The sequence below is a fragment of the Lissotriton vulgaris genome, chromosome 8 (genome assembly GCF_964263255.1).
Source record: "Lissotriton vulgaris chromosome 8, aLisVul1.2, whole genome shotgun sequence".
NCBI lineage: Eukaryota > Metazoa > Chordata > Amphibia > Caudata > Salamandridae > Lissotriton > Lissotriton vulgaris.
In genome coordinates this window covers 1526940747-1526966685 of record NC_141696.1, presented here as the reverse complement: position 1 = coordinate 1526966685, position 25939 = coordinate 1526940747, and the positions used below count along the sequence as shown (strand labels likewise).

The following is a 25939-nucleotide window of genomic DNA, read 5'->3' as shown; positions in this document are numbered from 1 at the left end:
AGGGTCTCCAGTACCTGAAGCGCCTTAAAGGATAGCATTGGGCTTCTGTGTTCCATAGAAGGGTCTCCAGTACCGGAAGCGCCTTAAAGGATAGCATTGGGCTTCTGTGTTCCATAGAAGGGTCTCCAGTACCGGAAGCGCCTTAAAGGATAGCATTGGGCTTCTGTGTTCCATAGAAGGGTCTCCAGTACCGGAAGCGCCTTAAAGGATAGCATTGGGCTTCTGTGTTCCATAGAAGGGTCTCCAGTACCGGAAGCGCCTTAAGGGATAGCATTGGGCTTCTGTGTTCCATAGAAGGGTCTCCAGTACCTGAAGCGCCTTGAAGGAGAGCAATACTTTACCAGGTGATGCAAAGGAGGATGACACATTAAGAGATGGCTTCTTGGAGTACGTCAACAGGATGTCCCTGTGGGGCGGCCAGAGAGTTCATACTGAGGCCCTAGAGTTGACAGCGATGTGTCACTTAAGTTCTGAGGCAATATTGGGCCCGCATCAGTACATAGACAAGTGACCTGAAAGTAGAATGAGATCACAGACAACACTTTTTTAGCACTTTTCACCCTCTGGGTTGCAACAGCACTGTGGAGCAAGCAGCTAGGATTGTATGTTGGCCTGTACAGGTGCAGGTACTAAAGGACCACTCGACCAGATACCCACGCTATCTTAGACTGCCTTGTGTGCACAAAGCGTAATGTTTCTATGAAGGCACAGCTTCAGCAAGGCTGTACATACATTGCTTTACAGTCTTTTGGGATGACAACCTCATGCATGAACTCTGGAGTCCTGGGGTTACAGGTGGTACTAACACTGAGGCCAAGAGCTCATGCACGAAAATAGGAGGTGGGTACAGAGGATGGCAGGAGATGGCACCAGCTGGTGCACAAAGGAAAGGCCACTCTCTGTCTAGAAGCTCCACGACAGGGCACTTACTGTGGGTATCAGAGAGTGAACGTGTCTCCTTGGATTCTAATACCGGGAGTCACAGTGGTATGTTCAATACCCAAGAGGAATGTTGAGCACCCAAGAGGAATGTTCACAGGACCCAAGAGGAATGTTCACAGGACCCAAGAGGAATGTTGAGCACCCAAGAGGAATGTTCACAGGATCCAAGAGGAATGTTCACAGGACCCAAGAGGAATGTTCACAGGACCCAAGAGGAATGTTCACAGGACCCAAGAGGAATGTTGAGCACCCAAGAGGAATGTTCACAGGATCCAAGAGGAATGTTCACAGGACCCAAGAGGAATGTTCACAGGACCCAAGAGGAATGTTCACAGGACCCAAGAGGAATGTTCACAGGACCCAAGAGGAATGTTGAGCACCCGAGATGAATGCTCACAGGATCCAAGAGGAATGTTCACAGGATCCAAGAGGAATGTTCACAGGATCCAAGAGGAATGTTCACAGGACCCAAGAGGAATGTTCACAGGACCCAAGAGGAATGTTCACAGGACCCAAGAGGAATGTTCACAGGACCCAAGAGGAATGTTCACAGGATCCAAGAGGAATGTTCACAGGACCCAAAAGGAATGTTCACAGGACCCAAGAGGAATGTTCACAGGACCCAAGAGGAATGTTAAGCACCCAAGAGAGAAATGGTGTATGTGTACCGAAGAGGGAGGGCATGTCAGTGAGAGTTAGGAGTTAAAATAGGCAGGATCATTCATCAGCAGGAGGCTGGCTGCACTGACTCTGTGCTCGGGGCTTTACCACCGTACAATTTAACTTTTACACATAAGACAAGGCTATGTGCTCATCTGTGACATTGTGTCACATGCATGTAAGTAGCAGTGCAGCTGACCTTCAAGACAGACTGCATCAGGAGTCCCTCCTGCACGTATGAGTATGCAGGGACTACACATACACAAAGGTGTATGCAGGGACAACACATGCACAAAGGTGTATTAGGATGTGTAAAATTGATACTTGTAAATTGATACTTGTATAGCGCACTACTCACCCGCAAGGGTCTCAAGGCGCTTGTACGAATACCACTGTGGAACCCATCCTGGCTTTCCCTGTGAGGCGTCCACTCCTAGGCACCCCCAAGGTGGAGGCCAGGCATCCTTAGCGTTGTGGGGGCCGTTGTGGAGATTAAGCAAGCTATTGCCCAGAGTTGCAGAGTGGGACTCCATGATTGGAATAGGCACGAGGCGAGAATGATCAGGTCCGTGGAATTTTTGAGCCCAAGACCCGCCGAGGCGGGGAATTGAACCCTGGTCCCGGGCTAGACCTCTGCATCATGTGTATGCAGAGAGTGTGCCAGGCAGGGTTCGAGTCGGGGTACGACGCGGGTGGACGGTATCCCCCCACTTATTTTACCGGGTGGATGCCGGACCCCCTGGCAAACAGCTGGACTTCACTCTTTTGCCTCTCAGGGACGAGATCGGAGCATCTCAGCTCCAGGGATGAGGAGTAGAACACCATGGCCTAGATGTATCAAGCTGTTTGCGAATCGCGAATTTCGGCCTTTGCGAATCGCAAACGGTATATTTGCATGTTTTGGCATGCATCAAAAATTTGCAAATTAAGGAATCGCAAAAATTTGCGATTCCTTATTTTGCCATAGCATTTAAGGAATCGCAATTTTGCGATTCCTTAAATGCTATGTATGTAGCATTTTTCAATTGCGAATTTTGGTTAAGAAATCGCAAATTAACACCAACTTGTAGTCGATATTAATTTGCGAATTCTTTTAAAAATGCACAATTTGGCATTTTTGAAGGTGGCACCAAAGACGTGGCGGACGCTTGGTATATGCGAAGGTGGCCCCAGTGGCACCAAAGACGTGGCTGATGCTTGGTACATGCGAAGGTGGCCCCAGTGGCACCAAAGACGTGGCTGATGCTTGGTACATGCGATGGTGGCCTGAGTGGCACCAAAGACGTGGCTGACGCTTGGTACATGCAAAGGTGGCCTGAGTGGCGCCAAAGACGTGGCTGACGCTTGGTACATGCGAAGGTGGCCCCAGTGGCGCCAAACATATGGCTGACGTTTGGGATATGCGAAGGTGGCCCCAGTGGCACCAAAGACGTGGCTGATGCTTGGTACATGCGGAGGTGGCCCCAGTGGCACCAAAGACGTGGCTGATGCTTGGTACATGCGGAGGTGGCCCCAGTGGCACCAAAGACGTGGCTAATGCTTGCTACATGCGAAGGTGGCCCCAGTGGCACCAAAGACGTGGCTAATGCTTGCTACATGCGAAGGTGGCCCCAGTGGCACCAAAGACGTGGCTGATGCTTGCTACATGCGAAGGTGGCCCCAGTGGCACCAAAGACGTGGCTGATGCTTGCTACATGCGAAGGTGGCCCCAGTGGCACCAAAGACGTGGCTGATGCTTGCTACATGCGAAGGTGGCCCCAGTGGCACCAAAGACGTGGCTGATGCTTGCTACATGCGAAGGTGGCCCCAGTGGCACCAAAGACGTGGCTGATGCTTGGTACATGCGGAGGTGGCCCCAGTGTCACCAAAGACGTGGCTGATGCTTGCTACATGCGAAGGTGGCCCCAGTGGCACCAAAGACGTGGCTGATGCTTGCTACATGCGAAGGTGGCCCCAGTGGCACCAAAGACGTGGCTGATGCTTGCTACATGCGAAGGTGGCCCCAGTGGCACCAAAGACGTGGCTGATGCTTGCTACATGCGAAGGTGGCCCCAGTGGCACCAAAGACGTGGCTGATGCTTGCTACATGCGAAGGTGGCCCCAGTGGCACCAAAGACGTGGCTGATGCTTGGTATATGCGAAGGTGGCCCCAGTGGCACCAAAGACGTGGCTGATGCTTGCTACATGCGAAGGTGGCCCCAGTGGCACCAAAGACGTGGCTGATGCTTGCTACATGCGAAGGTGGCCCCAGTGGCACCAAAGACGTGGCTGATGCTTGCTACATGCGAAGGTGGCCCCAGTGGCACCAAAGACGTGGCTGATGCTTGCTACATGCGAAGGTGGCCCCAGTGGCACCAAAGACGTGGCTAATGCTTGCTACATGCGAAGGTGGCCCCAGTGGCACCAAAGACGTGGCTAATGCTTGCTACATGCGAAGGTGGCCCCAGTGGCACCAAAGACGTGGCTGATGCTTGCTACATGCGAAGGTGGCCCCAGTGGCACCAAAGACGTGGCTGATGCTTGCTACATGCGAAGGTGGCCCCAGTGGCACCAAAGACGTGGCTGATGCTTGGTATATGCGAAGGTGGCCCCAGTGGCGCCAAAGACGTGGCTGATGCTTGGTACATGCGAAGGTGGCCCCAGTGGCACCAAAGACGTGGCTAACGCTTGGTACATGCGATGGTGGCCCCAGGGGCACCAAAGACGTGGCTGATGCTTGATATATGCGAAGGTGGCCCGAGTGGCACCAAAGACGTGGCTGACGCTTGGTACATGCAAAGGTGGCCCCAGTGGCACCAAAGACGTGGCTGATGCTTGGTACATGCGGAGGTGGCCCCAGTGGCACCAAAGACGTGGCTAATGCTTGCTACATGCGAAGGTGGCCCCAGTGGCACCAAAGACGTGGCTAATGCTTGCTACATGCGAAGGTGGCCCCAGTGGCACCAAAGACGTGGCTAATGCTTGCTACATGCGAAGGTGGCCCCAGTGGCACCAAAGACGTGGCTAATGCTTGCTACATGCGAAGGTGGCCCCAGTGGCACCAAAGACGTGGCTAATGCTTGTTACATGCGAAGGTGGCCCCAGTGGCACCAAAGACGTGGCTAATGCTTGCTACATGCGAAGGTGGCCCCAGTGGCACCAAAGACGTGGCTAATGCTTGTTACATGCAAAGGTGGCCCCAGTGGCACCAAAGACGTGGCTGGCGCTTGGTACATGCGAAGGTGGCCCCAGTGGCCCCAAACATATGGCTGATGCTTGGTATATGCGAAGGTGGCCCCAGACGCCTGGTTGGGTATTGGCTCCTGCATTAGAGGATCCAAAGATGTGCCTGAGGATGGGACATGCCTGCGTGGAACCGCTTGTCCAGTTGGGATGGCGCAGGATGGCACGTTGGCCGGTGGGAAACCTTAGACGTTTATGGCCGATCATAAAGATAGGGGGGGGGGGGTGTGAGAGGGGGGTTGGACGCAGCCGACCGCGGCTGGTTTGTAACAATGAATATTCTAACCTGAACCTCCCCCGCCGCACGCGCGTGAACACAGGGGCTCCCCGCGCGCGCGCCCTGGCACAGAGGAGGAAAGCCATGCTGCAGCTAATGAGGGCATTAACAATTCATGGGCACATAAAAGAGCGAGGAGAGCGGTCCCAGGGCAGGGAGAGAAAACAGCACCCGCAGAGGCAGGGCGGGCTTCAAAGCGCTGCTTCACAGGGGCCCCCGGGGGGAGGATCAGAGGGGTTCAAACAAGGTCTTTTATGAATACCTGCAAACAGCACACTGCCCTGTCTGATACTGCCTGCAAACAGCACACTGCCCTGTCTGTTACTGCCTGCAAACAGCACACTGCCCTGTCTGATACTGCCTGCAAACAGCACACTGCCCTGTCTGTTACTGCCTGCAAACAGCACACTGCCCTGTCTGATACTGTCTGCAAACAGCACACTGCCCTGTCTGATACTGCCTGCAAACAGCACACTGCCCTGTCTGACACTGCCTGCAAACAGCACACTGCCCTGTCTGATACTACCTGCAAACAGCACACTGCCCTGTCTGATACTGTCTGCAAACAGCACACTGCCCTGTCTGATACCACCTGCAAACAGCACACTGCCCTGTCTGATACCACCTGCAAACAGCACACTGCCCTGTCTGATACTGTCTGCAAACAGCACACTGCCCTGTCTGATACTGCCTGCAAACAGCACACTGCCCTGTCTGATACTACCTTCAAACAGCACACTGCCCTGTCCGATACTGCCTGCAAACAGCCCACTGCCCTGTCTGATACTACCTTCAAACAGCACACTGCCCTGTCTGATACTACCTTCAAACAGCACACTGCCCTGTCCGATACTGCCTGCAAACAGCACACTGCCCTGTCTGATACTGCCTGCAAACAGCACACTGCCCTGTCTGATACTGTCTGCAAACAGCCCACTGCCCTGTCTGATACTGCCTGCAAACAGCACACTGTCCTGTGTGAAACTGCCTGCAAACAGCACACTGCCCTGTCTGATACTGCCTGCAAACAGCACACTGTCCTGTGTGAAACTGCCTGCAAACAGCACACTGCCCTGTCTGATACTGTCTGCAAACAGCACACTGCCCTGTCTGATACTGCCTGCAAACAGCACACTGCCCTGTCTGATACTGCCTGCAAACAGCACACTGCCCTGTCTGATACTGCCTGCAAACAGCCCACTGCCCTGTCTGATACCACCTGCAAACAGCACACTGCCCTGTCTGATACTGTCTGCAAACAGCACACTGCCCTGTCTGATACTGCCTGCAAACAGCACACTGCCCTGTCTGATACTGCCTGCAAACAGCACACTGCCCTGTCTGATACTACCTGCAAACAGCCCACTGCCCTGTCTGATACTGCCTGCAAACAGCACACTGTCCTGTCTGATACTGTCTGCAAACAGCACACTGCCCTGTCTGATACTGTCTGCAAACAGCACACTGCCCTGTCTGATACTGCCAGCAAACAGCACACTGCCCTGTCTGATACTGCCTGCAAACAGCACACTGCCCTGTCTGATACTGCCTGCAAACAGCACACTGCCCTGTCTGATACTACCTGCAAACAGCCCACTGCCCTGTCTGATACCACCTGCAAACAGCACACTGCCCTGTCTGATACCACCTGCAAACAGCACACTGCCCTGTCTGATACTGCCTGCAAACAGCACACTGCCCTGTCTGATACTACCTGCAAACAGCCCACTGCCCTGTCTGATACCGCCTGCAAACAGCCCACTGCCCTGTCTGATACTGCCTGCAAACAGCACACTGCCCTGTCTGATACTGCCTGCAAACAGCACACTGCCCTGTCTGATACCACCTGCAAACAGCCCACTGCCCTGTCTGATACTACCTGCAAACAGCACACTGCCCTGTCCGATACTGCCTGCAAACAGCCCACTGCCCTGTCCGATACTGCCTGCAAACAGCACACTGCCCTGTCTGATACTGCCTGCAAACAGCACACTGCCCTGTCTTATACTACCTGCAAACAGCACACTGCCCTGTCTGATACTGCCTGCAAACAGCACACTGCCGTGTCTGATACTATCTTCAAACAGCACACTGCCCTGTCTGATACTACCTTCAAACAGCACACTGCCCTGTCTGATACTGCCTGTAAACAGCACACTGCCCTGCCTGATACTATCTTCAAACAGCACACTGCCCTGTCTGATACTACCTTCAAACAGCACACTGCCCTGTCTGATACTGCCTGCAAACAGCACACTGCCCTGTCTGATACTACCTGCAAACAGCACACTGCCCTGTCTGATACTGCCTGCAAACAGCACACTGCCCTGTCTGATACTGCCTGCAAACAGCACACTGCCCTGTCTGATACTACCTTCAAACAGCACACTGCCCTGTCTGATACTGCCTGCAAACAGCACACTGTCCTGTGTGAAACTGCCTGCAAACAGCACACTGCCCTGTCTGATACTGTCTGCAAACAGCACACTGCCCTGTCTGATACTGCCTGCAAACAGCACACTGCCCTGTCTGATACTGCCTGCAAACAGCACACTGCCCTGTCTGATACTGCCTGCAAACAGCCCACTGCCCTGTCTGATACCACCTGCAAACAGCACACTGCCCTGTCTGATACTGTCTGCAAACAGCACACTGCCCTGTCTGATACTGCCTGCAAACAGCACACTGCCCTGTCTGATACTGCCTGCAAACAGCACACTGCCCTGTCTGATACTACCTGCAAACAGCCCACTGCCCTGTCTGATACTGCCTGCAAACAGCACACTGTCCTGTCTGATACTGTCTGCAAACAGCACACTGCCCTGTCTGATACTGTCTGCAAACAGCACACTGCCCTGTCTGATACTGCCAGCAAACAGCACACTGCCCTGTCTGATACTGCCTGCAAACAGCACACTGCCCTGTCTGATACTGCCTGCAAACAGCACACTGCCCTGTCTGATACTACCTGCAAACAGCCCACTGCCCTGTCTGATACCACCTGCAAACAGCACACTGCCCTGTCTGATACCACCTGCAAACAGCACACTGCCCTGTCTGATACTGCCTGCAAACAGCACACTGCCCTGTCTGATACTGCCTGCAAACAGCACACTGCCCTGTCTGATACTACCTGCAAACAGCCCACTGCCCTGTCTGATACCGCCTGCAAACAGCCCACTGCCCTGTCTGATACTGCCTGCAAACAGCACACTGCCCTGTCTGATACTGCCTGCAAACAGCACACTGCCCTGTCTGATACTACCTGCAAACAGCCCACTGCCCTGTCTGATACCACCTGCAAACAGCCCACTGCCCTGTCTGATACTACCTGCAAACAGCACACTGCCCTGTCCGATACTGCCTGCAAACAGCCCACTGCCCTGTCCGATACTGCCTGCAAACAGCACACTGCCCTGTCTGATACTGCCTGCAAACAGCACACTGCCCTGTCTTATACTACCTGCAAACAGCACACTGCCCTGTCTGATACTGCCTGCAAACAGCACACTGCCGTGTCTGATACTATCTTCAAACAGCACACTGCCCTGTCTGATACTACCTTCAAACAGCACACTGCCCTGTCTGATACTGCCTGTAAACAGCACACTGCCCTGCCTGATACTATCTTCAAACAGCACACTGCCCTGTCTGATACTACCTTCAAACAGCACACTGCCCTGTCTGATACTGCCTGCAAACAGCACACTGCCCTGTCTGATACTACCTTCAAACAGCACACTGCCCTGTCTGATACTGCCTGCAAACAGCACACTGCCCTGTCTGATACTGCCTGCAAACAGCACACTGCCCTGTCTGATACTACCTTCAAACAGCACACTGCCCTGTCTGATACTGCCTGCAAACAGCACACAGCCCTCCTGATACTGCCTGCAAACAGCACAATGTCCTGTGTGATACTGCCTGCAAACAGCACACTGTCATGTGTGATACTACCTGCAAACGGCACAGTGCACTGTCTGATACCAGCAAACGGCACACTGCCCTGCCTGATCCTGCCTGCAAACAGCACACTGCCCTGTCTGATTCTGCCTGCAAACAGCACACTGCCCTGTCTGATACTACCTGCAAACAGCACACTGCCCTGTCTGATACTGCCTGCAAACAGCACACTGCCCTGTCTGATACTGCCTGCAAACAGCACACTGCCCTGTCTGATACTACCTTCAAACAGCACACTGCCCTGTCTGATACTGCCTGCAAACAGCACACAGCCCTCCTGATACTGCCTGCAAACAGCACAATGTCCTGTGTGATACTGCCTGCAAACAGCACACTGTCATGTGTGATACTACCTGCAAACGGCACAGTGCACTGTCTGATACCAGCAAACGGCACACTGCCCTGCCTGATACTGCCTGCAAACAGCACACTGCCCTGTCTGATTCTGCCTGCAAACAGCACACTGCCCTGTCTGATACTACCTGCAAACAGCACACTGCCCTATCTGATACTGCCTGCAAACAGCCCACTGCCCTGTCTGATACTACCTGCAAACAGCCCACTGCCCTCCTGATACTACCTGCAAACAGCCCACTGCCCTGTCTGATACCAGCTGCAAACAGCACACTGCCCTGTCTGATACTGCCTGCAAACAGCACACTGCCCTGTCTGATACTACCTGCAAACAGCCCACTGCCCTGTCTGATACCGCCTGCAAACAGCACACTGCCCTGTCTGATACTGCCTGCAAACAGCACACTGCCCTGTCTGATACTGCCTGCAAACGGCACACTGCCCTGTCTGATACTACCTGCAAACAGCACACTGCCCTGTCTGATACTGCCTGCAAACAGCACACTGCCCTGTCTGATACTGCCTGCAAACAGCACACTGCCCTGTCTGATAAAGCCTGCAAACAGCACACTGCCCTGTCTGATACTGCCTGCAAACAGCACACTGCCCTGTCTGATACTGCCTGCAAACAGCACACTGCCCTGTCTGATACTGCCTGCAAACAGCACACTGTCATGTGTGATACTGCCTGCAAACGGCACAGTGCCCTGTCTGATACCTGCAAACAGCCCACTGCCCTGTCTGATTCTGCCTGCAAACAGCACACTGCCCTGTCTGATACTGCCTGCAAACAGCACACAGTCCTGTGTGATACTGCCTGCAAACAGCACACTGTAATGTGTGATACTGCCTGCAAACGGCACAGTGCCCTGTCTGATACCTGCAAACAGCACACTGCCCTGTCTGATACCTGCAAACAGCACACTGCCCTGTCCGATACTGCCTGCAAACAGCCCACTGCCCTGTCCGATACTGCCTGCAAACAGCACACTGCCCTGTCTGATACTGCCTGCAAACAGCACACTGCCCTGTCTTATACTACCTGCAAACAGCACACTGCCCTGTCTGATACTGCCTGCAAACAGCACACTGCACTGTCTGATACTGCCTGCAAACAGCACACTGCCCTGTCTGATACTGCCTGCAAACAGCACACTGCCCTCTCTGATACTGCCTGCAAACAGCCCACTGCCCTGTCTGATACCGCCTGCAAACAGCACACTGCCCTGTCTGATACCACCTGCAAACAGCCCACTGCCCTGTCTGATACTACCTGCAAACAGCACACTGCCCTGTCTGATACCGCCTGCAAACAGCACACTGCCCTGTCTGATACCACCTGCAAACAGCACACTGCCCTGTCTGATACTGCCTGCAAACAGCACACTGCCCTGTCTGATACTGCCTGCAAACAGCACACTGTCATGTGTGATACTGCCTGCAAACGGCACAGTGCCCTGTCTGATACCTGCAAACAGCCCACTGCCCTGTCTGATTCTGCCTGCAAACAGCACACTGCCCTGTCTGATACTGCCTGCAAACAGCACACAGTCCTGTGTGATACTGCCTGCAAACAGCACACTGTAATGTGTGATACTGCCTGCAAACGGCACAGTGCCCTGTCTGATACCTGCAAACAGCACACTGCCCTGTCTGATACCTGCAAACAGCACACTGCCCTGTCTGATACTGCCTGCAAACAGCACACAGTCCTGTGTGATACTGCCTGCAAACAGCACACTGTAATGTGTGATACTGCCTGCAAACGGCACAGTGCCCTGTCTGATACTGCCTGCAAACAGCCCACTGCCCTGTCTGTTACTGCCTGCAAACAGCACACTGCCCTGTCTGATACTGCCTGCAAACAGCCCACTGCCCTGTCTGTTACTGCCTGCAAACAGCACACTGCCCTGTCTGATACTGCCTGCAAACAGCACACAGGAAGAAGAGCTGCTGCTCCACCCAGGGCCTATCCAGTAAGAACCCCCAGGATGAAGGATGTCCAGTTCAGAGCGCCTCTACCCATGGGTTGATCTGCCCTCTGCCTACAGCTCCCCACCTCAAACCGTCAACAACCTCTGCGCAGCGCCGCCCTGGCGTCCAGCCCTGGAAAAACAGCCACAGCGCCCAACCCCCCCCCCCCCCCCCGGCTTAGAGCACCCCGGCTCCACCCTCCGAAGCCGGCAGGAGCTCAGAGCTGCAGCCTCTGGTCCGGAGATCCTGTGGAGGGTCCGGGTTGTAACTCCCACCCCTGGGAGCTGCATGAAGTGAGAGCTCCTACCTGCAGAGAGGTTAAACTCTACCCCCGAGCGCCTCGTATACTGTCAGAGCTTCTAAGCACACTCACAAGGCAGGGAGTCCAACCTCCAGACAGGAAGCATCACCAGATGAAAGATTTAAAACCCTTGGCTGGCACCAAAGACCCGAGCCAGGTCAGACACACTGATTGGCTGTGCTTTGCTGCCCCAATGTCCTACACTGTGAGCATGAGACGCAGCACAAACCCAGCCTCACATCTCAGCTCAAGAGAGAACTAGAACACTGATTTATTCCACAGAATCTTACCTTCCCTCTATGTAAATAAAGACCTTCTGTGTTTGAAAGCTGTGCCCCTCGCCTCCAGGTGGGTTTATTCCACGGGGTACAAGGGGGATCCCTGGTATACCAGAAGATGAGGCTACCTGACTCATAGTGGCCCCATGCGCACCATTTGGCCATTATTGGATCAAACACATTGCAGCAAGGGGTCCAGTCCCTGGGAGGGGCCGCTGCAGCGAAATCAGGTAAAAGCGACCCCATTGGTCAATGAGGAGTCATTCAAATAGATTCAAGAATCCATTCGGGCATCCGTGACATCGATGTACCTTGATGTGTGCTCAGCTTCAGCGTGGGAGGGGCACATATGATCCCTCAATTTGCGTCACGATTCTCTGGTCTTTTGGGAGCCAGAAACCCGTACACTTAATTATACATCATTCTTATCCGATTTTGAGTGGTCTCAAAAGGAGTGTCCGTTGGTGCTCCGCACACGAGGGACATGCAATGGGTGCTTGCGTAGGAGTGAATACAAACATCAGAATTACATTAATGTATGGTACATATTATTGACATATAACTCAGTGGGTGGAGAGAGGGCACTTGCAAACGACTGCAAGTCTACAGAATTGGTGCCCGTTTGCACTGGCATCTGGTGACTTCGCAGACATCTAGCGGCTACCATGGGTACCTTGTGGCTACCTGTGACACCTAATAGTCTCCTTGACATCTGGTGGTCACCTCTGGCCATCCACGTCACACGCTGATCATGAGCAACTGTGACATCTTGGGGCCATAATTTGCATCTGTTGGTCACCCTGACATAAGACAGGCCTTAAAAGGCATAATGTGCATTAGACAGGCCTTAAAAGGCATACCGTGCATAAGACAAGCCTTAAAAGGCATAATGTGCATAAGACAGGCCTTAAAAGGCATATGGTACATAAGACAGGCCTTAAAAGGCATACCGTGCATAAGACAAGCCTTAAAAGGCATAATGTGCATAAGACAGGCCTTAAAAGGCATAATGTGCATAAGACAGGCCTTAAAAGGCATAATGTGCATAAGACAGGCCTTAAAGGACATAATGTGCATAAGACAGACCTTAAAGGGCATGATGTGCATAAGACAGGCCTTAAAAGGCATAATGTGCATAAGACAGGCCTTAAAAGGCATAATAAGCATAAAACAGGCCTTAAAGGGCATAATGTGCCTAAGATAGGCCTTAAAGGGCATATTGTGCATAAGACAGGCCTTAAAGGGCATAATGTGCTTAACACAGGCCTTAAAAGGCATAATGTGCATAAGACAGGCCTTAAAGGGCATAATGTGCATAAGACAGGCCTTAAAGGGCATAATGTGCATAAGACAGGCCTTAAAAGGCATAATGTGCGTAAGACAGGCCTTAAAAGGCATCATGTGCATAAGACAGGCCTTAAAAGGTATAAGGTGGGCATTCCTGCCATTTGATATACTCGTACATGCAGTGATGTAGTTTACTTGCGTTTGGGGCAGTACCTGTGCATGTCAGGCAGTAATAAATAGGGTTACTTAAAGAAAGGGGCGTGTTGATAGTCAGAGACAAAACTAGTCTGTGGCAAAATGTGTGCACTTTCATAATCTGGCAAGTTGATGTTTCAGGACAAAATCTGACATTACATGGCAAAAGGAGAAGCTGATCTTTTTGAAGAAAGGGGGTCAATTTTCGAAATGAATTGACAGCTTATTTTTTAATTTTATTTTACAGAGTTTTATATAGCGTGAACTTGAGCCGAATCGGGTTTCAGAGCGCTTTACATAGCACCAGTTGCGTTACATCAGGACACATTCATTTTTGATAGGCATGGGCAGATTAAGTGATTTGCCCAGAATCACAGGATGTTCAGCGTCATTGCCGAGACTGCATGAACCCAGTTCCCCAGATTCGAGGTCGACCACCCTAGCCGTTAGGCCAACCCCTCTCCCCATATGGTATATATAGCTTATGTTGGTGCATTAATTCACACACAGTTAGTAACTTCGTGAGACCGGCAGCTGATGCCAATTCCCCTGGCGCCAGAGGGCACCTGCTGCTGCAGCCGTCGTAACTTGTGTTAAGGACACTTCTCGTCTAGACTGACAGCTTCTGCTGAATACGTTAGAAGCCTGTGGCAAGGTGTAACCTAAACTTTATGACTGTTGTCTAAATAACCTGTGTGGTAGAGTTTTTGTCTAATGCCTTAGATTGTCTAATTTGTGTAACTTTTTATTTTCTAATTGTACCAATTCATATTATACTCTCCTTCACATTGCATGACTGAGAAACAATCTGGAAGGACCAGGGTGAAACAATGAAGGGACATGAAGGAGGATGCTGAGCACATCTTGAAAAGTGAGACCTTCAGAACTAGAAGCAATACTCCGGGAGAGACCTTCAGAACCAGAATCAATACTCCAGGAGAGACCTACAGAACCAGAAGCAATACTCCAGGAGAGACCTACAGAACCAGAAGCAATACTCCAGGAGAGACCTTCAGAACTAGAATCAATACTCCAGGAGAGACCTTCAGAACTAGAATTAATACTCCAGAACTAGAAGCAATACTCCAGGGGAGACCTTCAGAACTAGAAGCAATACTCCAGGAGAGACCTTCAGAACCAGAATCAATACTCCATGAGAGACCTTCAGAACTGAAGCAATACTCCAGGAGAGACCTACAGAACCAGAAGCAATACTCCAGGAGAGACCTTCAGAACTAGAATCAATACTCCAGGAGAGACCTTCAGAACCAGAATCAATACTCCATGAGACCTTCAGAACTGAAGCAATACTCCGGGAGAGACCTTCAGAACCAGAATCAATACTCCAGGAGAGACCTACAGAACTAGAAGCAATACTCCAGGAGAGACCTTCAGAACCAGAATCAATACTCCAGGAGAGACCATCAGAACTAGAAGCAATACTCCAGGAGAGACCTACGGAACCAGAAGCAATACTCCAGGAGAGACCTACAGAACTAGAATCCATACTCCAGGAGAGACCTTCAGAACTAGAATCAATACCCCAGGAGAGACCTACATAATTAGAAGCAATACTCCAGGAGAGACCTACGGAACCAGAATCAATACTCCAGGAGAGACCTTCAGAACTAGAATCAATACTCCAGAGAGACCTTCAGAACTAGAAGCAATACTCCAGGAGAGACCTACAGAACTAGAATCCATACTCCAGGAGAGACCTTCAGAACCAGAATAAATACTCCAGGAGAGACCATCAGAACTAGAATAAATACTCCAGGAGAGACCTTCAGAACTAGAATCAATACTCCAGGAGAGACCTACATAATTAGAAGCAATACTGCAGGAGAGACCTACAGAACTAGAAGCAATACTCCAGGAGAGACCTACAGAACTAGAATCAATACTCCAGGAGAGACCTTCAGAACCAGAATCAATACTCCAGGAGAGACCATCAGAACTAGAATAAATACTCCATGAGAGACCTTCATAACTAGAAGCAATACTCCAGGAGAGACCATCAGAACTAGAAGCAATACTCCAGGAGAGACCATCAGAACTAGAAGCAGTGCTCTTCACATGGGGGCTCCAGAGCTGATAGCAGTGCTCCACATGGGGCTTTCAGAGTTTGTAGCTCTACTCCAGGAAAGACCTTCAGAACTAGAAGCAGTGCTCATGGAGAAACCTTCAGAACTAGAAGCAGTGCTCCACACCGGAGCTTTACAGCTCGAAGCGCTACTCCAGGTGAGAACTTCAGACCTAGAAACAATACTCCTAATGAGTGTTCTAGAACTGGAAGCATCATTTCACATCAGGCCTTCGGATCTAGAAGCAATAGTCCAGACAAGACCTCCAGAATTAGACAAAATGCAAAAGACAAGACCTCAAAAACTGGACCCAATAAATAAGATGAAGCCTCAGGAACAATAATACTAGCACAGCCTTCCGAGCTAGAAACAATACTCAGATGAGCCTTCAAGAACTTGAGAAAATGCTGAAACCAACTCACCGGTAAGGTTCATCTTGGCACTATAACTCCCAAAGTAGCGCTCATCGGTGTTGGGCGTGTGGCACTCGTACTCTCCGGCGTCGCGATCCTGCAGGTTGGTGATGTGCAGCAGTACATGGTCCCCCGCGATGCGCTCCACGTAGATCTCCCTGCTGCGAACCCGCTGGGTGTAGATCGCATAAGGAAAGGACAAGTCGGAGGTGCTGATGATCTGCACCTCTCGTTCTGGCGCGGAGGGGAGGTACACAGACCAGTGGAAGTTCTGCTCCGTGGAGCCCTGGTAGCCACTGACCCGACACCAGAGTGTGATGTGGGAGCCTTCAGTTCGAAAGAGGGGTCCTTCCTGTACGGTCACCAGACGTTGGGCAGATGATAAGGCTGAGGGACAAAAGAAAAAAAATCAGAGATATAATATATCAGGACTTGACCTGTCTCTTCAAGTTCTAAAATGTACATGCACATCAGAAGGGTAAATAGTAGCATGCGCCATCTTGTGGCTGAATTAAACATTGCACTCTGATGATGTAATCACAAGAAAAGACCAGCTGTGAGAAGCCCCATTGTATGTGGTGTATGCTAGAAAGGCTATCTTCTTTTTAGGAACTTTATCACTTGTGTGGTTCACCCGCTGGCGCACGATTAACGATTACATACAGGACAGTGGTGAGACACACAGGACCACTCAGGGGGCTGACATCACTGCTTGGGGACTGTGAACTGGGTCAGTTGCCCTTATCTCATGGGGCGGGGGAGGGGGGACTGACATCATTCACAGCTTAGCAGCAGCGGGGCTCCCAGGACAGACATGCCTCTTATTGCGTGAAAGGGCTTGCCTCGCTCACACAAGGATTCTCTCTCTTGCATGTGGGGGTTGCCCTGACTTCTTAGGGTGCTCGATGGAAAGAAGAGGCCGCATGATTGCCCTATGGGGCCGCCATGACCCCCCAAGTGATCTATGGGGTGAAGGGGGTGGCATCACTCCCCCTGGGGCCCCCTTTAAGCCTGGGGCCCTCTGAGAAGAGGAGTCAGCCATCCCTCCCTGGGCCCGGTTCTGATGGATCAACGGGGTGCCATCACCCCCGGGGCTTCGGAGTCATTGGAGGGGGAGGGGGAAGGGGGGGAGAGGGGGGCTAGAAGTAAAGGAAGGGATATAGAGCGCCACTACCGGGTTTTGAAGACAGGCCTCTGCCTCGTCCCAGGTGCCATCTTGAGATGTGCTGGCGGCGCTGGGGTGGGCACCTGTTCCTCCCCCGCACGCAGCTGTTCGTGGTCGGGGGTGGGACAGCTGGTTCAGAGCCCTGGCGTGGAGGACGGGGCGTGTGATGGACAGACGACAGAGCTCTTTAACACAGCCTCATCTGCCTGCACTCAGGGCCCGTGCGTTGAGAACCGCAGGCCACCACCCCCGCGGCTGGTGCTCCCCAGTCAGACCTCCCTGCCATCTCAACCATGCACCCCCGCCCCCTCCCCAGCCTGGACTTCAAGGCACTGCGACCTGGAGAAGGAATCCCACCACACATTCCTGTAGTTCTCCACCTGTCGACTTAGTAACAGGACCAGCCCCGAGACCGAAATAGTGGTACAACCGGAAGGGTCCATAGAAATGCAGGGGCGTGTTTGGAGGGTCACAACTCCAAGGGTTGGGGCACAAGGAAAGTCACACCCCACAAGGATGCCAGAGGACAGGCCCCCTGTAGACAGATCTTCCTCCACAGTCAAACTCTCAAAAGAAGCACTCGCCCCACATCAAGCCTTCCTGGTAACCGCTTAAGGAGGTAATGTAGTAAGGGGGGCCTTAAGAAGACTGCAGCCCCCTACGGATACATGGCGGGCCCGGTGGTGGGCAACACCTTCAGCCAGGCCTGCCTTTTACCTTAGACCATGTCACGTGCCAGGACTTGAAGTTTTAACCAGTGCTACATTTGAGCCGGTGGTTTCCGGGGCTCTGCACCGGCACTTAATTGTCAACACCTGCAGTTATGACATTCTGTCACATGTTGGCGCTGCTTGTGCAATATAACCATGAGCACAACAATAGTTGTTTATTAATACAATATGCATAAAAAATGACTACTACCTGCGTTCCACGCTATTACTATAGCTTTGGGAGCCCGGGATACTCTGAATTGGCGCACTTCTAGTAGCGTGATAGTCAGTAGTTATGTTGGCATTGTCATTGGCTGCCGGTAGGGACAATGCGTGGTGCAAGCTGCAGCGGCCTCCTGAGAATAGCCTTGGCACTTTGATTTTTTTGTATTTATTTATTTTTAAGCACTGCTTTACTCTTGATACTGTAACTACGGGCGCCAAAAATTGCTGGCTACATAAATATGCATATTTTCAAGCTCGGTAGACATGGGATAGGAACAGGAAATCTATACTCATTCATATTTACTTACCTTCATGGTATTTTGGGTGTCTGCATTTTTACTAGAAGGTTTTTGTAGCACAATATTTAGGGTTAGATTACAACTTCATTGGGACCAACGTGTCGTCGGTTCCACCGACATGTATAAGCACAGTCAGACCGCCACATGCAGTCACTTGGACCTCATTGTCCAAGGGACCGACCGGCCGCTTGGAAGCCTGTTGGGGGAGGAAGGTGGGGGCGGGAGGGGGCGTTGATTGGATTGCATTCCCCAAAATGGAGGCAGTGCCTTCTCAGGCACCACTGTGGAGATTACGATCCACCTTTCCACCAGCCATTCCACATTAGTTCTTCTGATGTGAAAAGGCTGGCTGAAAGATTTTTTGGGGGGCCCTAGCAGGGCCCCTTTGCACTCAGCTATGGGTCCTCTGGGGACACCTGTGGTGCCTCCCTAAACATCCCTGCATCATGTGGCAAGCACCGCCACAGGGTGCAGGGATGTTTGCAAACATGCCTTTAGGCATTGGGCCTTTTCCAGGCCGCAGCACACACCTCAATACAAAGAGGCATGTTTCCAAGCGCCTCTACGGCGGTCGGATCGTAATGTGGCAGGTGGCACCGCCCACTACCTGTCGGCCGTTCCCGTTCCGGCAACAATGGCTGTCGATCGCTCGTCCGACCGCCATCCTAATCAGCCCCTTACTACATGATATCCTGACATACAGCCAGTCATGAAGCCCCCGCTAGAGTGTCCAGGCCTGTGACCTGGCGCAGAATCCGGACAACACAAGGACCCCTCTACCCCTATCTTTTCAGTAGCACTCAATCTGAATTTTGTCAGGCTGCCAGGGTTTGGGATAGGCAGAGGTGGTGGAAGGGGCGGTTATGGAAGGAGAGAGGGGGCGGGCCCTCGGGCGCTGGAGCGCGTGTCTATTACTGCTTCTCAGTCCTGGTGCTTGAATGGTGGGGGCACCTCTGGGCAGCAGTGCTGATGCTCGTGAGAGGGGGAGGGGCACCTCTTAGAGAGCAGTGCTGGTGCTTTTACTGCTTTGCCCTTCCAGGGCTGGGGGGGTGGGGGGGAATTGATGCTTTAATTAAAAACTCGGCTCTCTCCACAGTCCCCTGCAGCTCCGCCTGGCTCTGTAATGGCGCCCATTAGCGAGGAAGAAATTGCCTGGTACACAAAGTCTGGAGCTTCCCGGCCCCCACCTCGGAGCCCAGGAGCCCCCAGGGCCCAGAACAGCGCGGAACCTTCAGGAAGCATGGGGGGGCTCGAGGCTTCTCAATTAAAAACAGATTTGAGGGCTCCCTGGCAACTTCCACCCTCTCCAGGCTTCTATTTGGAGCTCTCATTTCTGGATGGTGCCTCCGAGAGGCCAGCTGGGCAGGGAAAGATGATGTCACGTGGTATGGGGAGCCCCAGAAAGACCAGTGGGTGTGGGGCAGAGTCAGTCGCATGGAAGAGAGAGCCCCCGGCCCACAACTGGACTGCCTTTTCAGAAGCACTGTACATGCAGACAGGACCCCTGGAATAAGGCAGCTGGGAGGGCAACATCATGCAATAAATTTGACTAAATTAGGAGGCAAGAAAGCCAAATTATATGGCATGCTTTAGCACCATTTGTGGCACTATTACTTCATTATCTTGTCCTTATCGGGCATGTTAGCACTAACCAGGCGAACGTTTCACCTCACAAGTATCAATTTGACATCTAAATATAGCAATTAGCGACTGAGAGATGGCCAGTTAACCTTTGCAACTGGTGTTCTATTGAGGAGCAACAGGCGGGGCAGCGCTTTAATCTATTTGATCTACATTTCTTTTTAAAAATCTGCACATTACGTCCTCAGTGCTGTATTGTGATGACACTTGTCAGGGCACTGGTAGCAGAGAAGGTTGTGTCAGTAACTTCATTGGCAAATTTCTAAAGTTTGTAGGTTTTGAGGCAGATACTATATTGACTGGATAAAGGTTCTTTGGAAAACTTAAAGGTTTTTTTTTAATGATGAAACACCAGCTCTCAAGACCGCAGGGTCCCTCCCAGGAAGTTTCAATGATATCTATTCTGCAATTACTGCTTAAAGTTAGCACCTATACATATCGACCAATTGAATGACACGTCTTTATGTGCACAGAAGAGGTGTGCACAAGTGCAGGCCACCTCACTTACATGGCTGCTCTTGTTCACAATCATTCCTGTGAGTGTTCACGAGCACAGATTCAAGCTGGGGCCACAGGGCGCTTGTGATAATTCATGCGGTGAACACTTAAATAACAAGTCTTCCATTCCACAGGGCAGGTGTGAACAAGTGTCAGTGGCACAGATTAGTGACGCGTCAGCTGTTCACAATCATTCCTGTGAGTGTTCACGAGCACAGATTGAAGCTGGGGCCACAGGACGCTTGTGATAATTCATGCGGTGAACCCTTAAATAACAATCCATTCCACGGGGCAGGTGTGAACAAGTGTCAGTAGTAGAGATCGGTTACGCTTCAGCTGTTCACAATCATTCCTGTGAGTTTTCACAAGCACAGATTGAAGCTGGGGCCACTGGGCGCTTGTGAGAATTCATGCGGTGAACCCTTAAATAACACGTCTTTCATTCCACAGGGCAGGTGTGCACAAGTGTCAGTAGTAGAGATCGGTTGCGCTTCAGCTGTTCACAATCATTCCTGTGAGTTTTCACAAGCACAGATTGAAGCTGGGGCCACTGGGCGCTTGTGAGAATTCATGCGGTGAACCCTTAAATAACACGTCTTTCATTCCACAGGGCAGGTGTGCACAAGTGTCAGTGGCACAGATCGGTGACGCGTCAGCTGTTCACAATCATTCCTGTGAGTGTTCACAAGCACAGATTGAACCTGGGGTCACAGGGCGCTTGTGATAATTCATGCGGTGAACCCTTAAATAACACGTCTTCCATTCCATAGGGCAGGTGTGAACAAGTGTCGGTGGCACAGATCGGTGACGCGTCAGCTGTTCACAATCATTTCTGGCTCGCGATGGGCAGAACCAAGAGAGGGACATGTTTTGAATTGTTTTCAGCTCCACGCCCACAGAGCACGAGTGTGCATTTTCGGACTTGTCCGCGCATCCTGCTGTTCAAACACTTTAAAAGGGTAACTAACACAAAGAAGATGTACGTTTTGGGGGGGGGGGGGGGGGTTGTGCTCATTATCACCCACACGGATACCTTCCTAAAGCAGACTTTTCCATTGCACGGTGAAACTTTCACTATTATCACCAAAACAACCGAATGAAAATGCATCGAAAGAGCAAAAGGCCCCAGAACCAGAAAACCAAGAGACGCCCGCCCGTCGGGTTTGGGCCCCCCTGTTCGGAAACACTTCGTTTTTCCACGGAGAACCTTTCCTATGGAGGCTCCTCTGCACAATCTGTACTCATGGACCCCCCCTTCTCCCCCACCCACTGTTGTGCTCTCACACTGCTGCAGAAACAGGAAGCACGACCGGAGGAAGAGAAAACATGGGCCAAAGAGACACAAAATGAGAACAACGACAGACATCGAACTATGATCGCACCTAGTCCGGGACTCCGATTTGTTCATTAAAAAAACCATAAAATAAGTACATATAAGTTTTCGAAAAATCAAAAGGTCTCGGCGAACCCCAGACCAAAAAGGAGAAGGAAAATAATTCAGAATCTAATTGGGTTCCCAGAGCCGAGGCAAGACAGACAGTAATATTTAAAGTTATTTTAAAACCAACAACAACATGAAGAAAATGAAGAAAGGAACTATTTTGAGGTGAATAGGAGCAATATGGAAAGGGTTTGTGCAGTCACTTGAAGTGAAAGGAGCCCGTGGATAGGGTGGGCGGAGCCTCTGCCCATGTCGTACGCTCTGGTAGGAGGATCAACGTGTGTAAGGACAATTTAACAGCCTCATTGGTGAAGCCTGCTCAACAGAAGCCCCTAAATAGGTTTGTACTCTTCGATTTGTTTTTGTTTGTTGGAAAAACAGTAGTCTGTGGATGCAGTGAAAGCGCCCTCAAAGGCCAGACCTAAAAAGAGGATCTGCAAAACCATGGTTTTGAACAATTTGGGCTAAACTGGGACAGGATTCACTCTCTTGGGGACACATGGGCTGTTTGACCGCCTTTAACCTCCAGGAGACTTAAAATACACCTTCTGGCGATTGCGTAAAAGTTTGTTCTGAACATGTTGTTAGTGTGAAAGGAGGGTGGGAGGGGGGGGGGGGGTGGCATGGGAACGGCCTGACTGTGACCCTGATATACTGGTTTAACAACAGATTATGGAACGGGATCTTTTCTGACAAGATGTTACTTCAAATGCAATCATGGCTGGGGCACAGCCAATCATGTGTCAAATGAGCTGTCTTTGATAGGCCAGAAGGGCTGGTGCGGTGTCAATCACACACCTGAAAGGTGTCGAGTGCAAGGCATTTCATGCTGCCCCAGACAGCTGGTGTCCCACCCTCTCCCCCAGTCATCTCCAAAAGGAGCAGAGGGTGCAGGAAGGGCAATCCCGTCCTCCCACTCCAGAGCCTCTCCAGCTCGGTACAGGCAAGATGGCAGCCAAGAGAAATGGCGCTCTGGCGGTCAAGTGGCAACATGGCTGCCCTCGGTAAACAATATCCAGAAATGTACCCAGACTGGATGATGGAGGCAGGTTCAGGGACGGGACCAGGGCACAAGTCCTAAAAAAAGAAGTGGGGGGACGCTGTCACCGGAAGTGACTTCACGACAGGAAGTGGCGTCACAAAAGGTGCCGAGCTCCTCGTCCCAGAGAGGCCAAAGAGTGAAGTCCAGCTGTTTGGCAGGGGGGACGGCATCCCCCCGGTAAAATAAGTGGGGGGACGCCGTCCACCCGCGTGGTACCCCGACTCGAGACGGGACCGCAGCACATTTCCACCAGGAGCCCAACAACAAACAACGAACCAAGGACAAAGCCAAGAAGTCTGTCCTCAAATGCATATATTTTATTTTATATAATGGTTTTCTTTGGGAGCTTTTTAATAATTGTTAGCGGGACATTATGAGGAGGATATCCCAATTACGTATCACAAACTATAATTACATTTTATCAGCATAGAAATCATTAGGACAATGTTGTTCATAATTTTCCCGGTTAGTGTATTGGTTCTTTGTAAATCGATATTTGAGGGAAAGATTAAGAGAAAGAGAGACTCGAATGGTCGATGAAGAGAGCGGATAACACACGGGAGACAGGCACTAATTGTAGCTCGTGCTTAGCGCAGGCAGCCGGGGCTGCAGTCAGCAAATTATTGGCACCGAGCGCTGCCTGTGTCCCGTATTTGGACAAAATATCGGAAACACGAATATCGTGGGACAGAACGTTCTGTAAAAAAATATCGCGAACAAGAATATTGTGTGGGTCATTTTCTATGGGTAAGTAACGTTTTACTATATATAACTCCACATATATGTACCTTGATGATATATGGGTAGATCTGGAACTACACGAACCGCAGCGCCTGCCTTTAGGTATCCAATGTGGGCCAGCGAAGACCGTAGACCCTGCACGATTTACACAGACTTTAAAGCCGTTTGCAGCTACCCTTCCGGGCCAAAGCATCCTTCATGACACTTCCGTCACAGTGGGCGGGTCCAAAGTATGACAGACAATATACAAGCCAATGGTTGAGGACCCGGAAATCCTTTTACGTGCTCACAGCTTTGAACTTTCTTTTATTGTATACTGCTGAGTGCTGAAGCAATTGTTTTGATGTGTGTCTAGGAACTTGTTCCTTTTTAAGGAGTATAGAGGGAAGTGCTCATTAGTTCCTTGCACTTTTACCTATCACTCAGATAGTATCCCCTTGGCAGCGGGGGTAATATCCCTGCTGTGCTTGGGGGGGGGGGGTGGCGTGCACAGCGCCCCCGTGCTCAAGACGAGCTCAGCTCTTTATGACCACACCCGTTTCCATGGAACGTTCAGCACAGCAGGCGGGAGTTCCACGCCTCATTATGAGCTGAGCTCGTAATGAGCATACGAGCACCATCCCTCATGACGAGCTGAGCTCGTCATGAGCATAGAAGGTGTTATATTGGCGGGTGCGGATTGCTATAGCCTCTACCCTCAGTGGGTGGTTAACTTCTACATTAAAATAAAAAGCTCAGCACCTGACTGTGCGGCAATCACCAGCGGCAAAGTTAGAGGGAGGTTCAGAATCGCCTCTGTCGCGATTGGAAATGGTGATGTATGCTTCCAGGAAGAGAGAACAGGAAATGAAGAGACTGCACAAGAGGATAGGGAGGGGGAGAGCAAGAGAGGGAATCAGGAAGCCGAGGCGGAGAATGAACAGAAAGGGAGGGAGAGGGGAAAAGATTTGAGGGGTAAAAGGGTCTGGATGAGAGGGGGGACGTGGTACAAAGGAGAGAGAGAGGAGAGGCAGGGAAGAGTGTGGAAAGGAGAGGCAGAGGAGAGTGTGAAAAGAAGAGATAGAAGAGTGTGGACAGAGAGGGAGGGAAGAGTTTGGAAAGAAAAGGCAAGCGGGGAGAAAAGGAGGGAGGAAGTGGAGGAAGGCAATTTGAGGGGAATGGCAAGGGAGAAGCAAGGAGAGGGAGCCCCAGATAGCAGTTCGGAAGAGAAGCACGGAGAGGGAGCCAGAGAGAGCAGTTAGGGAGAGAAGCATGGAGAGGGAGCCCGCGAGAGCCGTTAGGGAAAGAAGCACTGAGAGGGAGCCCGAGAGAGCCGTTAGGAAGAGAAGCACAGAGAGGGAGTCCGAGAGAGCCATTAGAGAGAGAAGCACGGAGGGAGAGCCCCAGAGAGCAGTTAGGAAGAGAAGCACAGAGATGGAGCCAGAGAGCCGTTAGGGAGAGAAGTATGGAGAGGGAGCCCGAGAGAGCCGTTAGGGAGAGAAGCACAGAGAGGGAGCCCGAGAGAGCCGTTAGGAAGAGAAGCACGGAGAGGGAGCCCGCGAGAGCCATTAGGGAGAGAAGCACTGAGAGGGAGCCAGAGAGAGCCATTAGGGAGAGAAGCACAGAGAGGGAGCCGGAGAGAGCCATTAGGGAGAGAAGCACAGAGAGGGAGCCCAAGAGAGCCGTTAGGAAGAGAAGCACTGAGAGGAAGCCCGAGAGTGCAAGCAAAAGAGAGAGGCATGGAGATGGAGCCAGAGAGTGCAGCAAGGGAGAGAAGCACAGAGAGGGAGCCCAAGAGAGCCGCTAGGGAGAGAAGCGCAGAGAGGGAGCCCGAGAAAGCTGTTAAGGAGAGAGAGCCCAGAGCCCGAGAGAGCCGTTAGGGAGAGGAGCAAGGCGAGGGAGCCCGAGGGAGCCGTTAGGAAGAGAAGCACGGAGAGGGAGCCCGCGAGAGCCGTTAGGAAGAAAAGCACGGAGAGGGAGCCCAAGAGAGCCGTTAGGGAGAGAAGCACTGAGAGGGAGCCCAAGAGAGCCGTTAGGAAGCCCGATAGAGCAGTTAGGGAGAGAGAGCCCTGAGCCCGAGAGAGCCGTTTGGGAGAGAAGCACTGAGAGGGTGCCCGAGAGAGCAGTTAGGGAGAGAAGCACGGAGAGGGGGCCCGTGAGAGTCGTTAGGGAGAGAATCACGGAGGGGGAGCCCGAGAGAGCCGTTAGGGAGAGAAGCACTGAGAGGAAGCCCGAGAGTGCAAGCAAA

The 25939-nt window shown here is 51.6% G+C and overlaps 1 protein-coding gene across 1 annotated transcript in view; it reads right to left on the bottom strand.

Annotated features, from left to right (window-relative positions):
- LOC147699085 (immunoglobulin superfamily member 3-like) overlaps positions 1-25939 on the bottom strand; it is a 394763-nt gene that overhangs the window by 254208 nt on the left and 114616 nt on the right. Inside the window, exon 3 of the mRNA XM_086935654.1 lies at positions 15960-16337. Coding sequence (XP_086791780.1) covers positions 15960-16337 — 378 coding nt within the window. The remainder of the gene's footprint in view (positions 1-15959; positions 16338-25939) is intronic.